This window comes from Ranitomeya imitator, chromosome 1, assembly GCF_032444005.1.
Source record: "Ranitomeya imitator isolate aRanImi1 chromosome 1, aRanImi1.pri, whole genome shotgun sequence".
NCBI lineage: Eukaryota > Metazoa > Chordata > Amphibia > Anura > Dendrobatidae > Ranitomeya > Ranitomeya imitator.
In genome coordinates, this window is record NC_091282.1 from 795,622,886 (window position 1) to 795,642,973 (window position 20,088).

The 20,088-nt window shown below is 48.5% G+C and overlaps 3 protein-coding genes across 5 annotated transcripts in view; 1 reads left to right on the top strand and 2 right to left on the bottom strand.

The window, feature by feature from the left end:
* Nucleotides 1-3,874, top strand: part of CDC42BPB (CDC42 binding protein kinase beta) — a 96,321-nt gene extending 92,447 nt beyond the window's left edge. For all 3 annotated transcript variants that reach the window (XM_069737678.1, XM_069737685.1, XM_069737692.1), the window contains one exon: nucleotides 867-3,874. In XM_069737678.1, the coding sequence (XP_069593779.1) occupies nucleotides 867-998 (132 nt within the window). In that variant the 3' untranslated portion in view covers nucleotides 999-3,874. The remainder of the gene's footprint in view (nucleotides 1-866) is intronic.
* LBHD2 (LBH domain containing 2) overlaps nucleotides 1-20,088 on the bottom strand; it is a 764,964-nt gene that overhangs the window by 394,822 nt on the left and 350,054 nt on the right. The window lies entirely within an intron of this gene.
* The window catches only part of AMN (amnion associated transmembrane protein), a 70,426-nt gene continuing 55,219 nt past the window's right edge, over nucleotides 4,882-20,088 (bottom strand). The window contains 1 exon segment of the mRNA XM_069735727.1: nucleotides 4,882-5,030. Coding sequence (XP_069591828.1) covers nucleotides 4,944-5,030 — 87 coding nt within the window. The 3' untranslated portion in view covers nucleotides 4,882-4,943.

Sequence of the window (20,088 nt, forward strand, 5' to 3'; positions counted from 1 at the left end):
GTGAGCTCCCTCTGGTAGTGGCTGTGTGTAGTGAGCTCCCTCTGGTAGTGGCTGTGTATATCTGTGTGTAGTGAGCTCCCTCTGGTAGTGGCTGTGTGTAGTGAGCTCCCTCTGGTAGTGGCTGTGTATATCTGTGTGTAGTGAGCTCCCTCTGGTAGTGGCTGTGTGTAGTGAGCTCCCTCTGGTAGTGGCTGTGTGTAGTGAGCTCCCTCTGGTAGTGGCTGTGTGTAGTGAGCTCCCTCTGGTAGTGGCTGTGTGTAGTGAGCTCCCTCTGGTAGTGGCTGTGTGTAGTGAGCTCCCTCTGGTAGTGGCTGTGTGTAGTGAGCTCCCTCTGGTAGTGGCTGTGTGTAGTGAGCTCCCTCTGGTAGTGGCTGTGTATATCTGTGTGTAGTGAGCTCCCTCTGGTAGTGGCTGTGTGTAGTGAGCTCCCTCTGGTAGTGGCTGTGTGTAGTGAGCTCCCTCTGGTAGTGGCTGTGTGTAGTGAGCTCCCCCTTGTGGTTTCTGTGTAGTGAGCTCCCCCTTGTGGTTTCTGTGTAGTGAGCTCCCCCTAGTGGTGGTGGCTGTATTTATTTGTGTAGTGAGCTCCCCCTTGTGGTTTCTGTGTAGTGAGCTCCCCCTAGTGGTGGCTGTATATATTTGTGTAGTGAGCTCCCTCTGGTAGTGGCTGTGTGTAGTGAGCTCCCCATAGTGGTGGCTGTATATACCTGTGTGTAGTGAGCTCCCTCCGGTAGTGGCTGTGTCGAGAGCTCCCCCTTGTGGTGGCTGTGTATATTTATGTGTAGTGAGCTCCTTCTGATAGTGGCTGTGTAGTGAGCTTCCCCTTGTGGTGTATGTAATATGCTTTTGTCTCTGTTTTCATCCTGCAGCCGGATTCAGACTCCACAAAACATTCCACTCCCTCAAACAGCTCCAACCCGAGCAGCCCGCCGAGCCCCAACTCCCCACATAGGAACCAACTGACGCTGGATGGCCTGGATCACTCTGCCTGTGACGCATAGCGGGTGCTGCTGGCGCTCACTCTCCAGAGATGTCATCTTTGTAGTGTGTCAGTCCCATGCAATAGTGCCAAGATGTGTTGCACGGACATCCCCTACCTCTCTCCCCCAACAAACAGCACCCCCACCCCATTATTGTAGATACAACGTAAAGAAAAATCAAGGTTTAATATATGTGATGGAGCTTTTATATGCAAATGAGTTGACCGTTTCTAATATCCGTTCCACTGATAGGTTTTTATTTTGTAAAAAATTTTTTATATGATTATCTCCCTTTTTGTACGATGCTGCTAGATTCTGGGAAACGACGAAAGCTGCTGCCACAGGAATCGGTGACTGGCGGAGGAGGAAACGCAAACTAGGAACATGATTGGGTTTTTTGTCTAGGAACGTGTAGCTTGTTATTGGGATCTCTAATGGTCCCTGCAAATAGGAGAGGAAGAGACACTAACTCTGTGAGGACCACTCCCATCATGCTCTGACAGCCTGGGGAGTTGTCCCACACAGTCAGCAGCCCACTGGGCCTGAAATAATGTTCTCATAAATCAGTATTTAAAGCCTAACTATTTCTAATGAAATTGCGCCATAATTCTGCAAACTACTCCAGGAAGTTTATTTTAATTATTTTATTACGTGTAGAGTTGTACATTTCTCAACCGCAAAAGCTCCACGGTACCATGCGCTCTGTTGCTCAAGCATCCGTGAGATCGCCACCCTTGTGTGCCAGGGTGAGATCGCCTCCCTCGTGTGCCAGGGTGAGATCGCCACCCTCGTGTGCCGGGGAGAGATCGCCGCGCTCGTGTGCCGGGGAGAGATCGCCGCGCTCGTGTGCCGGGGAGAGATCGCCGCGCTCGTGTGCCGGGGAGAGATCGCCGCGCTCGTGTGCCGGGGAGAGATCGCCGCGCTCGTGTGCCGGGGAGAGATCGCCGCGCTCGTGTGCCGGGGAGAGATCGCCGCGCTCGTGTGCCGGGGAGAGATCGCCGCGCTCGTGTGCCGGGGAGAGATCGCCGCGCTCGTGTGTCGGGGAGAGATCGCTGCGCTCGTGTGTCGGGGAGAGATCGCCGCGCCCGTGTGCCGAGGAGAGATCGCCGCGCTCGTGTGGCCGGGGTGAGATCGCCGCGCTCGTGTGCTGGGGAGAGATCGCCGTGCTCGTGTGCGGGGGTGAGATCGCCGCGCTCTTGTGCCGGGGTGAGATCGCCGCGCTCGTGTGCCGGGGTGAGATCGCCGCGCTCGTGTGCCGGGGAGAGATCGCCGCGCTCGTGTGCCGAGGTGAGATCGCCGCGCTCGTGTGTGGGGGTGAGATCGCCGCGCTCGTGTGGCCGGGGTGAGATTGCCGCACTCGTGTGCCGGGGCGAGATGCCGAATTGTAAACTCTTGTCTTAAAGGAACATGTATTCACAGTGGCCTCCGAGGTTAATCATGTATGGGGGGTTTTCTAGTGTGGCCGATGGTATTGTGTCAGGTTGGAAATGTTTCTCCTGAACACCTGCTCTACTCCAGTCACATCCAAAGCTGCATCCAAACATCTGGTTCGTGCTTGTACTAAATGCGTTCTGCTACTTTGACAGTGTGGACGGGACGAGGAGCAGAATGCTGCAGCTCTGCATGTGGGCGGAGAAGGCATTTCCCAATCATCCGCACATTTCCAACCTGAGAAATTGAGTTACTGAAGATCCAGATAAATGTGTTTCTAAGTTAATTAATAATAGTATTCTTGTTTTTAAAAAAAAATAACGTGTAAAAGTTCCCTCATGCACCGCTCTGTTCCACTTCCTGACACTTTTTTCTACTTTTGCAAATTCATCCCATTCATGAATTAGCCGGTGACGACACTACAGAAATAAATACATATATATTATTTTTTTAATTGCGTTTTCCAACTTTTAAGAAGAACTCACGTAGGACTGAACACTATTTTTGCTGCAGTCCATCATATTTTTTCACTGCCATTTGGTTGTTCCGGTTTTTGTTTATTTGCAGCAAATTATATTTGGTATGTTTTTTTTTATTATTATTAATTGTGGCGACCACAAAACCTTTTTTTTTTCCAGCACAGAGCAGTGAGTCTCTAACCTGCATGAGGCCACGTGATTGACAGTAGGTTTCCACGCCCCATGTATACGTTGCTTCGGTGGCGCTTCCCCCCATGTGTATATTTACTCTTCTTGCTTCCTTGTATAATACATTTTATTACCCACGAGCCGCGGCCACGCTCCTTGACGAGCTTGTAGTTATGCTCGTGGCGCCCCCGTGTCATCGCTGTCATTACTAGCGTGCCTTTCGTGCCAATTCTGACAGTCGGATTGTCATTAGGTTACATTTCCTTGGTTCCTTTGGGCTAATGATGATTTTTCTGATACACTGTATAGGACTTGCACTTATTTTTAAGTTTTTAAAACAAAAAAGTGAGGTTTCTGAGGACTTCTGTTGCGTGATTGGTCGCCCCCCATGTGCTTCAGGCTGAGGGAGGCCACCCACACACTACTGCTTACGGAGGGGCCTGGTTTTTACTTTTATGTAATTTTTGTTTTGTTTCTGTAATTATAAATTGTAAGATTTGTTTTTGTTTGTTTTTTTTTAACATGAGACCTGTTAATAAATCCACAGTGAGCAGTCAAATCCTGGTCTGTCGTGACATTTTACGTGTCTTTTTTTATGTTTTTCTTTTGTATATATCTGGCAATGAGGGTGCGGAGACCTGGAGGAATCACAATTAGGTCTGGAGCCGTTTATAAAATTAAACAAAAATCACCGATCGCTGATTTAAAACAAAACAAAAAAGTGCAAAAAAAATCCCGTCTAAGAGCAAATGTATTCTGGATTTTCATATGTTGTCTAAAATTTAATGTAACTTATTAATAAAAAAAATTCTAGTTACATTTTGTGGTTTAGTTCTGATGTCCTTGCTCTTTGACTTGGGTCTCGGCTGCCACTTTTACGGTTTGTGTGCAGCCCAGGTGGGCCGGGGGTCTCCCGACTCGCACTCCACAACCTCATATACAACATATCAGATGTTGTACACTTCTGCTCAAGAGACCCCCAGCCACAACATGCAAGAGCGAGACCAGTGCAAGTGGCAGAGCAGACACTTTATCCAGCTGTTTTTACATATATGAGGAAGGGGTGTCACAATTCCTAATGTTGGAGAGCCAATGGCCATGGATATTGTTAGGTTCCACGAAGTCTTGTAGCGACTTTCGATTTGTCTGATATGTTGGCGAATCAATCATGTAATCATCATCTGTGACAATCTCATGGACAAAGTCATTCAGTTCCACCCATGAAAATTTTTATATATATATATATATATGGGATTGTCCAGGCTCAGGGGAAGTTGATAATCGGCTCCATACACTGTGTGGTGGCCGTTCTTGGTACTGCAGCTTGCCTCCCATAGAAGTGGATCCAGTCTGAGTGGCAGTTTTGTGTACAAAGTTGTGCTGTTTGGGGTCCGTGTGATCTCTTTTCAGCTGAGTAATGCAAGTCTGAGGCCCCCACTTATTCTTGGATTCAGAGGAATAAAACAACAGTTGCTCTAAAGAAATCTTCTAACTTTTACCTGTGAATTTTGAGAGATCAGTCCTAGGAGAGAAGGAAATGCATTTCTCTTGACAATGAGGTACTGTGTAATATAATTTTAAGGGCAATGTTTTTGTGTTGTACTGGTCGCACACAACGGAAGGATCTGTACAAAGAGGAGGAACAACAAATGTCAGAACTCCCTCCCTGATAGAGGAGAGAAAGCGACGCAGCCATGTTGTCTCCTGTGTGACATTGTTCAGCGGGAAGGCTCATAAAGGAGCAGAACGTTATAACTATCGGGAACATGTTTTTTGTTCCTAAAAATTGTAAAAAAAGAAAAAAAAAACATTCAAAACCATAAATATTTTTTGGATGACACATTGCAAAATCCCATTTATTTTTTCACAGCCCAAATAATTGTACAAATTATAGATTAAAATCAAATGCAGGATTGGAGAATTCCGTTTTGTGCCATGTGACTTCTGGCAAATCATCTTTACTGCAGCCTGAACCCTGTGGAGCAAGAAAAAGGAAAGGTTGTTTATTAACGATGAGCGAATGTGGTCGGATAAGGTGATACCGGGGTGCTCGGGTGCTAATGGGATCTTTGGTGTGTATGCAAAAGAAGGGATTGTCTAACAGGCGCGAGACACGCAGGGATTGTCTAACAGGCGGTAGACACGCAGGGATTGTCTAACAGGCGCGAGACACGCAGTAATTGCCTAACAGGGCGAGACACGCAGGGATTGCCTAACAGGCGCGAGACACGCAGGGATTGCCTAACAGGCGCGAGACACGCAGGGATTGCCTAACAGGCGCGAGACACGCAGGGATTGCCTAACGGCCGCGAGACACGCAGGGACTGCCTAACGGCCGCGAGACACGCAGGGATTGCCTAACGGCCGCGAGACACGCAGGGATTGCCTAACGGCCGCGAGACACTCAGGGATTGCCTAACGGCCGCAAAACACGCAGGGATTGCCTAACGGCCGCGAGACACGCAGGGATTGCCTAACGTGCTCATCACTATTTCTGTCCTGTATGAAGCGCATGAGAACGTCGGCTCAGTGGTTTGCGCTGTGGACTCGGTTCTACATCTTCTAGATGTCCTGATATATAGATGCCATGTTCTATTGTACTGTGTGTATATCCTGCCCCTTGTATTATATACTAGATGGTGGGCTGATTCTAACGCATCGGGTATTCTAGAATATGTATTTATGTATGTATATAGCAGCCACATAGTATATAGCACAGGCCACGACATATTCTTGAATACCAGATGCGTTAATACAGGCCACACAGTACATAACAGTGGCCATGCAGTATATAACACAGGCCAAACAGTATATAACACAGCCCACGCAGTATATAACATTACCCACATAGTATATAACACTGCCCACATAGTATATAGCAGCCATGTAGCATATAACGCAGCCCATGCAGTATATAACGTTGCCCACATAGTATATAACACTGCCCACGTAGTACATAGCAGCCATGTAGTATATAACGCAGCCCACGCAGTATGTAACAGCCCACGTAGTATATAGCAATGTGGGCCCTATATGCGTGGTTAAAAAAGACTTAAAATAAAAAATAAACATATACTCACCTTCCGAAGGCCAATTGAAGTCCTGGTGCCTGTGTGCGGTGCACGCGGCAGCTTCCAGTATGAGCGCAGGACCTGTGATGACGTCGCGGTCACATGACTGTGACGTCATGGAAGGTCCTTCTCGCATACCATCCTTGGCACCGTAACCTGCCGCTTGCACTGCCGAAGACACCGCGCCACGTCGGAGGGTGAGAATAACCTTTTTTTATTATTATTTGTAACATTAGATCTTTTTACTATAGATGCTGCATACGCAGGGTTAATAGCTGCGTTAATGGAGTGCGTTACACCGCGGCATAATGCGGTCCATTAACGCTGCCATTAACCCTGTGTGAGGGCTGACTGGAGGGGAGTATGGAGCGGGCACTGACTGCGGGGAGCAAGGAGTGGCCATTTTGCTGCCGAACTGTGCCCGTCGCTGATTGGTCGTGGCAATGGTCGTGGGCGTTTTGCCACGACCAATCAGCGACTTGGATTTCCATGACAGACAGAGGCCGCGACCAATGAATATCCTTGACAGATAGACAGACGGAAGTGACCCTTAGGCTATGTGCACACGTTGCGGATTCTCTGTGGATGCGCAGCGTTTTTTGAGGTGCAGAAACGCTGCAGATCAGAAATTGATTTACAGTACAATGTAAATCAATGAGAAAAAAAAATGCTGTGCACACTTTGCGGAAAATCCGCTGCGGTTTAAAAGAAGTAGCATGTCACTTCTTTTTTGTGAATCTGCAGCGTTTTTGTACCCATTCCATTATAGGAAACCGCAGGGGTAAAAAACGCAGCAAATCCGCAAGAAAACCACAGCAAAAATGCAGAAAAAAACGCTGCGGAACCGCACAAAAAACGCGACAAATCCGCAGGTGCGTTTTCTGCCAGGAGAGGCAGAATCCGCACCAGAAATTCCTAAGCCTAATCTGCAACGTGTGCACATAGCCTTAGACAATTATATTGCAGATATACTAGGTGCTCAATTTGTAGCGTGAGGCTGGGGCCGTAGAGATTCGCAGTGGTGCTCGCAGTTCTGGGGTCCTGAGTTGAAATCCCAGGGAAGTAAAATGGAGAGTGTGTAGACAGGGACATACTTAGAAATCATGGGGTCACATAGGCGAAGTTCTAATGGCCCCTTGTGCCACAAAAAAATATATTGTTTGGGGTCACACAAGAGCGTGTGCCTTTACAAAGTCATTTTTCCTCTTTCATTCCATAAAGTTGATGCCAACAAAAGTGCCCCCCAAACACCGTATGATCCCCCCACATGCACAGTATGAGGACACTACTGTACCCCACTTCACTTCAACTCCACTGACAAAGTACGGTGACCCTAGTGGGCGTCATGTAGTGTCGTCATTGTGCTTGTTCTACTGAGGAGTCTGCTGGTGATGGAGGACGACGTGTCAGCTGATTCTTTGTCATCATTATTTTCTATTGTATCGGCATTTTGATGTGGTTAACGTTTGAGTGTTTGATGGGGAGCTATGGGCTGCACTGGCACTGGGTTCCCTTGAATCATGGTCCTTATAGCTGCCATTGTGCTATGCCATGGAGTGTCTGGTGTGTGATGGGGGTCTGTGGGCTGCGCTGGCACTGGGTTCCCTTGGCTCTTGGTCCCCATAGCTGCCATTGTAGTATGCCATGGAGTGTCTAGTGTATGATGATGGGGGGCTGTGGGCTCTGATGGCACTTGGTTCCCTTGGCTCTTGGTCCCCATAGCCATCATTGTAGTATGCCATGGAGTGTCCGGTGTGATGATGGGGGATTGTGGGCTGTGTTGGCACTGGGTCCCCTTGGCTCATGGTCCCCATAGCTGCCATTGGTGGTTTGCCATTGAGTTTCCGGAGTATTCTGTAGATTGTGCTGATCATGTCCGATGTGATGATAATTGTTTAGGTTGAAGGTTGGCTCCAGTCCATTGTGTTGTCCCTATAGGACAGAGTTTCTGACCTCCAGACCCTCCAACAGGTGATATTTTCTGGATTTCCTTAGTATTGCTCAGGTGAAAGAATTAATGCTTGAGCAAGTGATGAAATTATCATCAATACTAAGGAAATCCTGAAAACATGACACCTTGGTGGGTCTAGAGCAGGGGTCCCCAACTCCAGTCCTCAAGGCCCACCAACATGTCATGTTTTCAGGATTTCCTTAGTCTTGCCCAGGTAATAATTCACCTGTGCAATGCAAAGGAAATCCTGAAAACATGACCTGTTGGTGGGCCTTGAGGACTGGAGTTGGGGACCCCTGGTCTAGAGGACTGGAGGTCACTGACATTGCACTAGGCTGAGCTGGTGATCCAGAAAAGGCAAAAAACCTCTTGAGGCCGATGCTAATTGCCCCAGGGTAATTGTACATTTCTTTTCCAACTTCACATACGACAGTCGCACTAGTTTCCTGATCACAAAATGTGGTTCTCATAACGAGTACAATTATCGTTTGTAAAGGAGGCGTTGTGTCCCCGTGTGAGCGGTTGGAGTGAATCCACCATCATGTGAATGTGTGATCAATGTCCTTGGTCTGGAGTGTGAGGGCCGTGTCCCCAAATTCCCTGCACCTCGGCTGCTGTTGTGACGTCCCAGGGTCCTGGTCGTCACAGTGGCATTGCTTTCCCCACGGGGAGAGTGGTGTCACGCTTGGAAGCGATGAAGGATATCTTTCACCAGGTAAACACATACAACATGTTCATACTCCAGGCCAGAAGGGGGAGCTCTGAACCCAGATTAAGGGGAGCTGCCCTGATATATTCTGGCTGGAGGGGAAGTTAGTGAGCAGTGAGTGCCTGACAGCAGACTGGAGCAGTCTGAGGCAGAGAGACGGGTTTGGAGCCGTGCAGCCTGAGGTGCTGCAGCTCCAGGATTGAGAGAACTAGAAACAAACAGCTTGTAAGAAGAGTGCAGGAGGGAGAAAGTGCAGGGGAATAACACCAGTGGAGCAGAGCTCAGAAGTGGCTACCTCCCTGGTTAGTGCAGATTCCGGTAGCTGGAAGACCGTGGCCGTGCTGAACTCTATTGTGGCATAGCTGAAACCGACAGGACAGCTGGATTGTACATCACCTGTCCGCATTGATACCCAGGAGACACAGTTATATCTATAGGGCCTGGGTCATGATAGAGACCCTGTAAAAAGGCCCAGTTCACCTGTCATACGGGTTGTGTCCTAACCTTTATGGGGACAGAGAGGAACTGTGAGGACCTTATTAGAAGCCTTAGGCCAGTGGTCCCCAACTCCAGGCCTCGAGGGCCGCCAACAGTGCAGGTTTTCAGGATTTCCTTAGTATTGCACAGGGGTTGGAATCATCACCTGTGCAGATGATCACATTACCACTGATGCAATACTAAAGAAATCCTGAAAACCTGCACTGTTGGCGGCCCTCGAGGCCTGGAGTTGGGGACCCCTGCCTTAGGCAGTAAGGGACTACAACACCACTGCACTTGGAGGAAAGCTTTGAGGCTCTGGATTCGCTTCCAAGCCGGCCGGACCCTGCCTGTACCTGTGATCTGGTGCCCTGGACTGCGGTTGCCTGAAGCCTACAGTAAACCAGGTAAAGACATTGCAAACCTGTGTCCTCGTTCTTCATCGCACCACCCACCATCTTTACCATACACTGGTCATCATACACTGGGAGCCCTGGGGACCTACTTCACCTGTGGGAAGTTATACCATCTAGCTGACATACCATCACCCCAGAGGACCCCTTTAAGCAGCGTCGGTCCCTACTGAACGAATACCACAGGTGGCATCACACACTTTATTCATAAAACCCCTAAAATACTTTCCCTTTGATTGGGCGTCCAGGGCCACGGACCGGGTCGCAGCCACCATGACATCCCCTTTAAGTACCGGTACCGAGTACCCCACTGCCCAGGCGGGCGACTCACTGTCAGTGATATGTAGTGTTCCTGCATGTAGCCCTCATGCTTGATACAGAATTAGACTACTTTCACACGATCAGTATTTTCCATTAGTATTTGTAGCCAAAACCAGGAGAGGAATCAGAAAAAGTACAATAGAAACACGTCACCACATTTGCATTTATCACCCACTCCTGATTTTTGCTAACAAATACTGATGTAAAATACTGACCAAACATTGAATGTGTGAACATGGCCTAAATCCCACTTGTTTGTGTTTTTTGTTGGTCTGTTTGTTCCTATGTCATTTTGTGTGCTACATTAGCTAATAGCAGCAGTCTTTCTTTCTTTCCACCTGTGATAATTAATGGCATTCTTCTCCAGAGAGGTGTGACCCTCCCTGCTGGTTACACCTGGGATCTGTTATGTGCAATTACCTTTGTATAAAGTAGCATCTAGTGGTCTTTGCGGTCTTTGTGTGTTTAGTGCAGTTTTTAAGTGCACAGCAGAAATAGACCAGAAATAGACAAACGTGACCACAAGGTAGCAACCCCCACTCTTCATTAACTACTTGCCACTAAAAAACACACACTTCATCTATCTGTCTTATGCCCTCACACATTCACCACCACTGTGCCTTACTCTACGCAATCTATACAACAAAACACTTTCCAAACTCACCACTACACGAACTCTACACAACCTACCGCTAACTTCTAATACCCTTCCTTTCTACTTCCAAGCATGCCGCCATCACAGCTATTGGGAAGAAATCCTCCACAAACCCAACCTGTACATTCAGCGATGGCCAAGCATCACAGCTCACAAGTTCCTCACACAGCATGTCCACACTGAACTTTCCACCCATCTGTCATTTAACCCCCTCTTCAGCAACCTATAATCCAGCTTCCATCCCCACCAGTCTATAGAAAACAAATAACTTATAGCCAATGCTAACAGACAATTCTCTATTCTCCTCCTTCTAGACCTGTCCTCTGCCTTCGACACAGTTGACCACTGTCTCCTACTACAGACCCTCTCTTCCTTTGGTGTCAAAGACCCCGCCCTATCCTGGATCTCCTCGTACCTTACCAACCACAAATTTAGCGTCTCCCACACTATCATGTTGTTCTCTCTCTGTTGGTGTCCGTCAAGGCTCTGTCCTAGGACCCTACTCTTCTCCATCTACACCTTTAGCCTGAGATATCAAAGTCCCATGGCTTCCAATCCCACCTTCAAACTGCACTAGCCCAGATCTCACATATCTACTGTCCAAAATCACTGAGTGTCTGTCAGCCATATCCTAATTAGAGCAAATACAAGTGTTTCTCGCAAAATTAGAATATCATCTAAAAGTTAATTTATTTCAGTTCTTCAAAACGAACAGTGAAACTCATATATTCTATAGAGTCATTACAAACAGAGTGATCTATTTCACGTGTTTATTTCTGTTAATGTTGATGATTATGGCTTGCAGCCAATGAAAACCTAAAAGTCATTATCTCAGGAATTTAGAATACTTTATAACACCAGCCCCACAAAGGGCCCCCCTTCCGCTTATAGCCCCACAGCTATCCTGCCTTCAAATTCGGCGGAGTCCGGTTCAGATCCGACCCCCTCCCGGACTTTCGCGCCGGCCTGGAGCCTTTCTGGGCATCAGGCATCTAATTTAGGCCGCGTCTTCATCCTAGCTGAAGATGCCGCCTCCTCTCCGCCCCCTGGCCCACCCCCCGGATGACAAATATGACACTCTACAGTGTCAGAGGGGGCAGATCAAGACAGAAAGGACGTGTTTTTTACACAGCTTTGCCGCCCTTTTTCAGCTCTCCGCCCCCTTCTCCCCCTTCCTCTTCTTCTTGGTGGCCATTTCTGCTGCAGGACAAGGATTAACCCTGCATCTCCCGGTCAGCAGGACCAGGCCAGCCAGTCTCAGGGGGGCACAGGACTGTGGATCTTCGGCGCTGGACCTAGGGGAAAACTGGTGGAGTAAGATCACAGCTGGGTTTTTTACATCGGCTGTGAATCCATATTCCCTATAAGGCTCCCCTATAGGTTCCTCTGCATAGCCACCCCTGTAGGGTCCTCTGCATAGCCAGCCCTGCTGCACTCTATGCACTATGCCGGGCTCAAGGTCCAAGAGAACCAGGCAGGACTGGTATTATGCACAGCCTGCAGGACCGCTCTCCCCAGTGGCAGCACGTACCCACACTGCCAGGACTGCATCCAGACTACTATGTCAGAGCCCCAAGAAGCCCCTGCCAATGCTTCGGTGTCTGCCACGCCAGAATGGGTCACTCAGATGTCGCAATCTATGACGCAGTCTATAGATAACCTAACTTCCACATTGCTTCAGGCTCTGTAGAGTCATCCCTCGGCTATGACCGTTACCCAGCAAAGGGAGAGCTTGACTCATGAACAGGATGACCCTGGCACATCCACGTCTAGGTCAGGACGCAAGAGGACCCATAGGTCAAGTCCATCTGCGTCATCCCATAGCACACGGTCATCCCCTTCTAGGGAGAGACACCGTAGTTTCAGGTCATCTAGACCGTCCCCTTCCAGGGGCAGACAATGCAGATCTCCGCAATCCCCGACCAGAGAAAGCCTCCGCCCCAGCTCACCCAGCAGGGGACGCCTCAGTGATACACAGGATTTGGAAGGCATCTGTGACTCCGACTCAGACAAGGAAATGGATGGGGTCTCTGATCCTAATCCCCCCTAACAATACAGCGCTAGTTGAGGACATAATCTCTTCCATCCATCGGGTGCTGGACATTTCTGATCTGCCACTAGAGGCCCCAGAACACAAGATTTCCTTTTGAAGGAGCTCTGAAGCCGCCTAAGGTTTTATCTAACCACCCAGAGTTTAAGGCGATCCTTAAAAAGCAGCTTTCACAGCCTGAGAAAAAATTTGCTAATCGCAAATATCTGGAGGCAAGGTACCCCTTCCCACAGAATGACACCAAGGAATGGACAGATCCACCCGAATTGGACCCCCCAGTCTCTAGGCTAGCAGCACAGTCCCTCCTTTCACTGCCAGATAGCTCAACCCTCAGGGACGCAGCAGACAGGCAGGTAGAACGCATGGCTCGTTCAATTTTTGAGGCTGCAGCGGCATCCCTGGCTCCCGCGTTCGCTTCAGTTTGGGCTGCCAAGGGCATTCTGGCCTGGGCCAAAAATTTACAAGCTGGCCTCCGAGCATCCGCTCCTGAGCTGTCGGACCAAGTGGTTCAAATAGCAGTTGTAGCAGATTGCATGCTTCATGCAGCTCTGGATTCAGCAAGGGTTGTAGCGGTGTTAGCATCAAACGCCATCACAATTCGGCAAATCCTCTGGCTGCGGGAATGGAAAACAGATGCAGCCTCAAAGAAGTCCCTCTCACACCTCCCCTACCTCAGTGGGTGACTTTTCGGTGAACAGTTGGACACGATGATATCCAACGCCACCGGGGGTAAGAGTACCTCTCTTCCCCAACTGAAACCTAAACGCACTTACAAGAAGCGTAACCAAACTCGATTCCGATCCTTTCGGGACTCCTCGGGCTGGTCCATCTTGCGCCCAGCACAAAATCGTAACCGTTCCCCACGCAGGGACAACTCACGATCGACGCAAAGGTCGGACAAGACCTGGCAGTCAAAAGCAGGCCAGTCTAAGCCCAAAGGAGGAAAATCTCAGACTTTCTAATCATGACTCACGGACTCCGGAAGACACCACACCCATAGGCGGCCGACTTTTGCTCTTTCATCAAGTCTGGCTGCCTATTACAGAAGACAGGTGGGTCAGGGAACTAGTGTCTTCCGGATACAAGATAGAGTTCACCTCCAACCCACCGGACCGATTCTTCCTCTCTGTCCCCCCAAAACCAGCCAAGGCTCATGCCTTCCACCAAGCGGTCTCCTCGGTTTTTCAAGCAGGAGTCATAGCACTGGTTCCCATGGCCGAGCGCTTCCGAAGGTTCTACTCCAATCTATTCACAGTTCCCAAGAAAGGAGGCAGCGTACGGCCCATACTGGACCTAAAACAGCTCAAAAAATATGTAAGGGTCCGTTACTTCCACATGGAGTCCCTTCGGTCCATCATTGCGTCCATGGAGAAGGGAGAATATCTGGCCCCATAGACATACAAGACGCATACCTGCATATACCTATTGCACCCGCCCATCAGAGATTTCTCAGGTTCGCAATTGACCAGGACCACTACCAGTTCGTGGCTCTCCCGTTCGGACTTGCCACGGCTCCCAGAGTGTTTACCAAAGTCATAGCAGCCACCATGGACGTCCTGCACTCCAAAGGCATAGCAGTCGTTCCATACCTGGACAATCTACCCATCAAGGCTCCCACCTTCAAAGACTGCACTGCGAGCTCAGTGTCTCAATCACAACCAACACTCAGAGTCGCATGGGCTGGTTAGTCAACCTACAAAAGCCATCACCAACCCCGAGTCAGTCCCTGACCTTTCTGGGAATGCTATTCAACACCTCCAGGGGTCTAGTGCTCCTTCCCAAGGACAAGGCACTGGCTCTCCGCCTAGGAGTTCGCACCTTCCTCCGCAAACCCCCTCGATCTCTCCGGTTTGCCATGAGAGTCCTCGGAAGGATGGGGGCAACAATAAAAGCGGTCCCATTTGCCCATTTTCACCTCAGGCCTCTCCAACTAGCCATTCTCAAGTCCTGGGACAGGAATCCTTTTTCACTCGACAGGGAGTTCCAGCTAATGTCATCAACCAGGAGGTCCCTGCACTGGTGGCTCAAGCGAACCTCACTAGCAAAGAGGAAATCCTTTCTCACAGGTCAATGGAAGGTTCTGACCACCGATGCGAGCCTGATGGGTTGGGATGCGCTGCACCTACACCACAGGGCAAGTGGTCCCCAGTGGAAGCGACCATGCCCATCAACATCCTGGAAATTTGTGCCATCCTCCTAGCATTGAGGGCCTTCCATCACTTACTGGCAGCCTCTCACATCAGAATACAGTCGGACAATGCCACAGCTGTGGCATATGTGAATCACCAAGGGGGGACCCGCAGTACCCAGGCGATGCGAGAAGTGTCACACATCCTCCAGTGGGCGGAGGACACAGGGTCTGTTCTCTCGGCGGTCCACATTCCGGGTGTGGACAACTGGTAAGCAGACTTCCTCAGCCGACAAGGAATAGACTCGGGAGAGTGGTCTCTCCATCTCGAAATTTTTCACCAGATCTGCCATCGCTGGGGGACCCCAGATGTGGACCTAATGGCATCCCACTTCAATGCCAAGGTCTCCAACTTCATGGCCAGAACACACAATCCACGGTCGCTCGGAGCAGACGCTTTGTTTCAGGACTGGACCCAGTTCCAGCTTCTGTACATTTTTCCAGCTCTCCCCCTGATAGCCAGAGTGGTGAGGAAGATCAAGCAAGAGGGAGTTCCTACCATCCTAATCGCACCGGACTGGCCCAGACATACATGGTACGCCGACATCGTACAACTTACAGCAGACGCCCCCTGGCGCCTCTCCGACCACCCGGATCTTCTATCACAAGGCCCGTTCTACCACCAGAACTCAGGGGCCCTCAATTTGACGACGTGGCCCTTGAAACCTGGGTTCTACCCCAGGCAGGGCTCTCGCCGGAAGTTATTAGGACCATGATCAGGGCACGGAAGCAAGCCTCTGCCAAGATCTATTACCGTACCTGGAAAGCTTTCTTTACCTGGTGCGAATCTCGTGGCCAGACCCCATTCCCTTTTTCCCTCCCCAAACTACTTGCTTTTCTCCAATCGGGTCTGGAGGCCAGGCTCGCTTAAGAGGTGTCAGCCCTCTCAGTGCTTTTTCAAAGGCGCATTGCTACCAAGCCGTAAGTAAGGACATTCCTTCAGGGGGTTTCCCGATTGGTTCCCCCCTACAGACGACCACTAGAAACGTGGGACCTTAACCTGGTCCTGACAGCATTGCAGGAACCACCCTTCGAACCCCGGAGGTCCCACTCTGCCTTCTATCCCAGAAGGTGGTTTTCCTGGTGGCAATCACCTCGCTATGCAGGGAGTCTGAACTGACAGCACTCTCCTGCAGATGGCCCTTTCTGGCTTTTCACCAGGACAAGGTAGTCCCCCTTCCTTCCAAAGGTTTTGTCCAACTTCCACCTCAATGAGGAAATTTATCTGCCTTCCCTTTGTCCGGTCCCGGTTCATAGTGTGGAGAAGGCTCTGCATATGCTTGACCTTGTCAGGGCATTGCGTATATATGTGTCTAGGAATGCGTCCTTCTGGAAGTCTGGTTCTCTTTTCCTTCTTCCGGAAGGCGGCCGCAAGGGTCTGCCTGCTTCCAAAGCTACCCTTGCCAGGTGGATCAAATCCACCATACAAGAGGCCTACCGCCTTAAGAATTCTCCTCTTCCAGACGGTATTACGGCACACTCTACACGGGCGGTAGGGGCCTCTTGGGCCATTCAGCACCAGGCTTCAGCACAACAAGTGTGTAAGGCGGCCACTTGGACTAGCCTACACACGTTTACTAAACACTACAGAGTTCATACCCAGTCCTCAGCAGACGCGAGCCTGGGTAGATGTTTCTGCAGGCGGCGGTTCCCCAAGTGTAGGGGCCTGTCTACACAATATTCGTCCATTGCTTCCCACCCAGGGACTGCTTTGGGACGTCCCATGGTCCTGTTTCCCCCAATGAGGCGACAGAATAAAGGAGATTTTTGTGCACTCACCGTAAAATCTCTTTCTCTTAGCCTCTAATTCAGGGGCACAGTTCCCACCCTGTTGCCCTTTCCGGGCCGTTGTTACTGTTGAGTTCTCATATTGTTTTCTTGAGCTCGTACATGTTATGTTCCTCCTAATGCTTTAGCACAAAACTGGAGAAGGCTGACGCCGTCCAGGGATGTATACTGCAGAGGAGGAGCCACGGTTAATCTTTTTCTGATTATGCATAGTGTCGCCTTCTAGTGGACAGCACCATAACACCCATGGTCCTGTGTCCCCCAATTAGAGGCTAAGAGAAAGAGATTTTACGGTGAGTACACAAAAATCTCCTTTTTCCGGTATGTGAAGAAACGGTCCTGGAGCTATCCGTGTGTGCACATAGGCCATCCGAGTGCTGTCCATTTTTCTCATCAGTGTGCTGTCCGTGTCCGTTTTTTTTTAAAAAAAATTTCCATTTTAACCCTATGATTTAAAAAACACACACGGACGGCACACGGACAGCACACAGATGGCATCCGTGTGTCGTACGTGTTACCCGCACCCATTGACTTTAATGTGTCCGTGTGATCCGCGCGCTCCCAGGAACACTGACAATTCTCTGTGTTTTGCACATGGACACATGGTCCGTGAAAACACACTGACATCTGCAGAGACACATTCATTTTAATGTGTCTACGTGTGTCAGTGTCTTCGGTACGTGAGGAAACTGTCACCACACGTACCGGAGCCACTGACGTGTGAAACCGGCCTTAGCAATGACCTTTTGTGGCTTACCCTCCTTGTGGAGTGTGTCAATGTCTGCCTTCTGGACATCTTTCAAGTCAGCAGTCTTCCCCATGATTGTGGAGCCTACTGAAACAGACTAAGGAGCCTTTTTAAACACTTAGGAAGCCTTTGCAGGTGTTTTGTTAATTATTCTAATTTACTGAGATAATGACTTTTGAGTTTTAATTTGCTGTAAGCCATAATCATCAACATTACCAGAAATAAACACGTGAAATAGATCACTCTGTTTGTAATGACTCTTTATTAGAGTTTCTCTTTTTTTGTATTGAAGAACTGAAATAAATTAACCTTTTGGTGATATTCTAATTTTGAGAAGCACCTGTATGTTCAGATTCAATCGCCGAATCTGAATTTGCCACATTGTTATCCTATACATGCTGAATTTATGTTTGACGATCGATTTTGAACATATTTGTTCATTTCTATTCCCATTTACTCCAATGATGTTTGGCTGTGTTCGGTAAATATTGCAAACACATTATTCTCCACCAATCGTAATCAGAACCGAATTTTGAAATATTCACTCAACTCTAATCCTAATGATCACCTAATTCCTCTACCCCATCTATCACAATAAGTGACATCACCCTTTTTTCCAGGACCACAAGTCTGCTGCTTCGCAGTAACTCTTGATACTGCCTTGTCCTTCAGACCGCACATCCAGCCTCTCGCCACCTCCTGTCGCCTCCAACTCAAAAATGTTTAAAAAATCCATCCTTTTCTCCAGATTGAGTCAACTAAAATGTTACTCCATGCCCTCATTATCTCCCGCATGGACTATAACATCCTTTTCTGTGGCCTCCCTGCTAACACTCTTGCACCTCTCCAGTGCATCCTTTAGGATATGTGCACACGTTGTGGATTAGACTGTGGAATCTTCTGTGCAGATTCTGCATTTCTTGGCAGAAAACGCAGGTCAGAATCTGCACTTTTTTGCGTTTTTTTTTTTTTTTTGCTGATTTGCTGTGGATTTTGCGCAGATTTCTTCCTTTTTTTTACCCCTGCAGACTTCTATTAGAGTATGTGCACACGTTGCAGATTTCCTGCGGATCCACACCGTTTTTTTTCCACGCAGAAACGCTGCAGATCCACAAGTGATTTACAGTACAATGTAAATCAATGGCAAAAAAATTAAAATGCTGTGCTAATGGTGCGGAAAATTCCACACGGAAAACGCAGCAGATTAAAAAAAAGGACCATGTCAATTCTTTTTGCGGATCTGCTGTGTTTCTGCACCCATTCCTTAATAGAAATCCGTAGGGGTAAAAAAAGGAAGAAATCCGCACAAAATCCGCAGCAAATCCGCAAAAAAAAACCAAGAAATGCAGAATCTGCATAAAAAATTCCACAATCTAATCCACAATGTGTGCCTATAGCCTTAAGGAATGGGTGCAGAAACGCAAAAGATTTGCAAAAAGAAATGACATGGTCCTTTTTTGAATCTGCTACGTTTTCCGTGCAGATTTTTCCACACCATTAGCACAGCATTTTTTTTTTTGCCATTGATTTACATTGTACTGTAAATCACTTGTGGATCTGCAGCGTGTCTGCACAGAAAAAAGCGCTGCGGATCCGCAGGAAATCTGCAACATGTGCACATACCTTAAACCCTGTCACTAGTGCCCCATTCCTTAGTGTATCCAGTTTAAACTACGAACACTGACCTACAAAGCCGTCCATAACCTTTCTCCTCCATATATCTCCAAACTCTCCCCAATACCTTCCAGCACAGAATCTCTGGTCCTCCTTCTTTCCGCCACGCTTATACATTCCTCAATCATCTCCAACACTTCCCCCAAACATGCCCTCCACCACAGTCTAGAATTCTGGGCCCAAACACTTCCAATTATCCACCGGTTTCAGAACTTTCAGACAAAACTTGAAAACCCATCTCTTAAAGCAAACTCCAGCCTGCAAGAACCCCGATGCCTCCTCACCATCACCAGAGCTTCTGCGACCCCCCCCCCCCCCAACCTGCTGTTCCCGTCCCCGTCCCCGTCCCCATTATCTAGTACACCCAGCCCTCACTAAGGCAGGTCTGGACCAGTCTGTCCCAGTAATTTATACTTTGTATGTAACCCCCTCCTCATGTGCAGCACCAGGAAATCATAGCTTCTAGATAAATAATAATAACGAATCTATACTTATTTTAATAATGGCGGATCATTAGCCTCTCTCCAGCCAGTGATGTCCACAAGTCCACAGCTTTCACCTTCTTGGTGTTGCAATTTTAATCTTTAGCAGTGCATGAGAATATATGTGTGTAATATGTATATGCTCACAAATGTATGTGGATGAGCAAGTCTGCTGACTGTTTCCAGTAACAGCTAGCAGAATAGTGACTGCAGCTCTGGGGTATAATACAGTATGTAACTCAGGATCAGTAATGTAATGTATGTACACAGTGACTGCACCAGCAGAATAGTGAGTGCAGCTCTGGGGTATAATACAGGATGTAACTCAGGATCAGTAATGTAATGTATGTACACAGTGACTGCACCAGCAGAATAGTGAGTGCAGCTCTGGGGTATAATACAGGATGTAACTCAGGATCAGTAATGTAATGTATGTACACAGTGACTGCACCAGCAGAATAGTGAGTGCAGCTCTGGGGTATAATACAGGATGTAACTCAGGATCA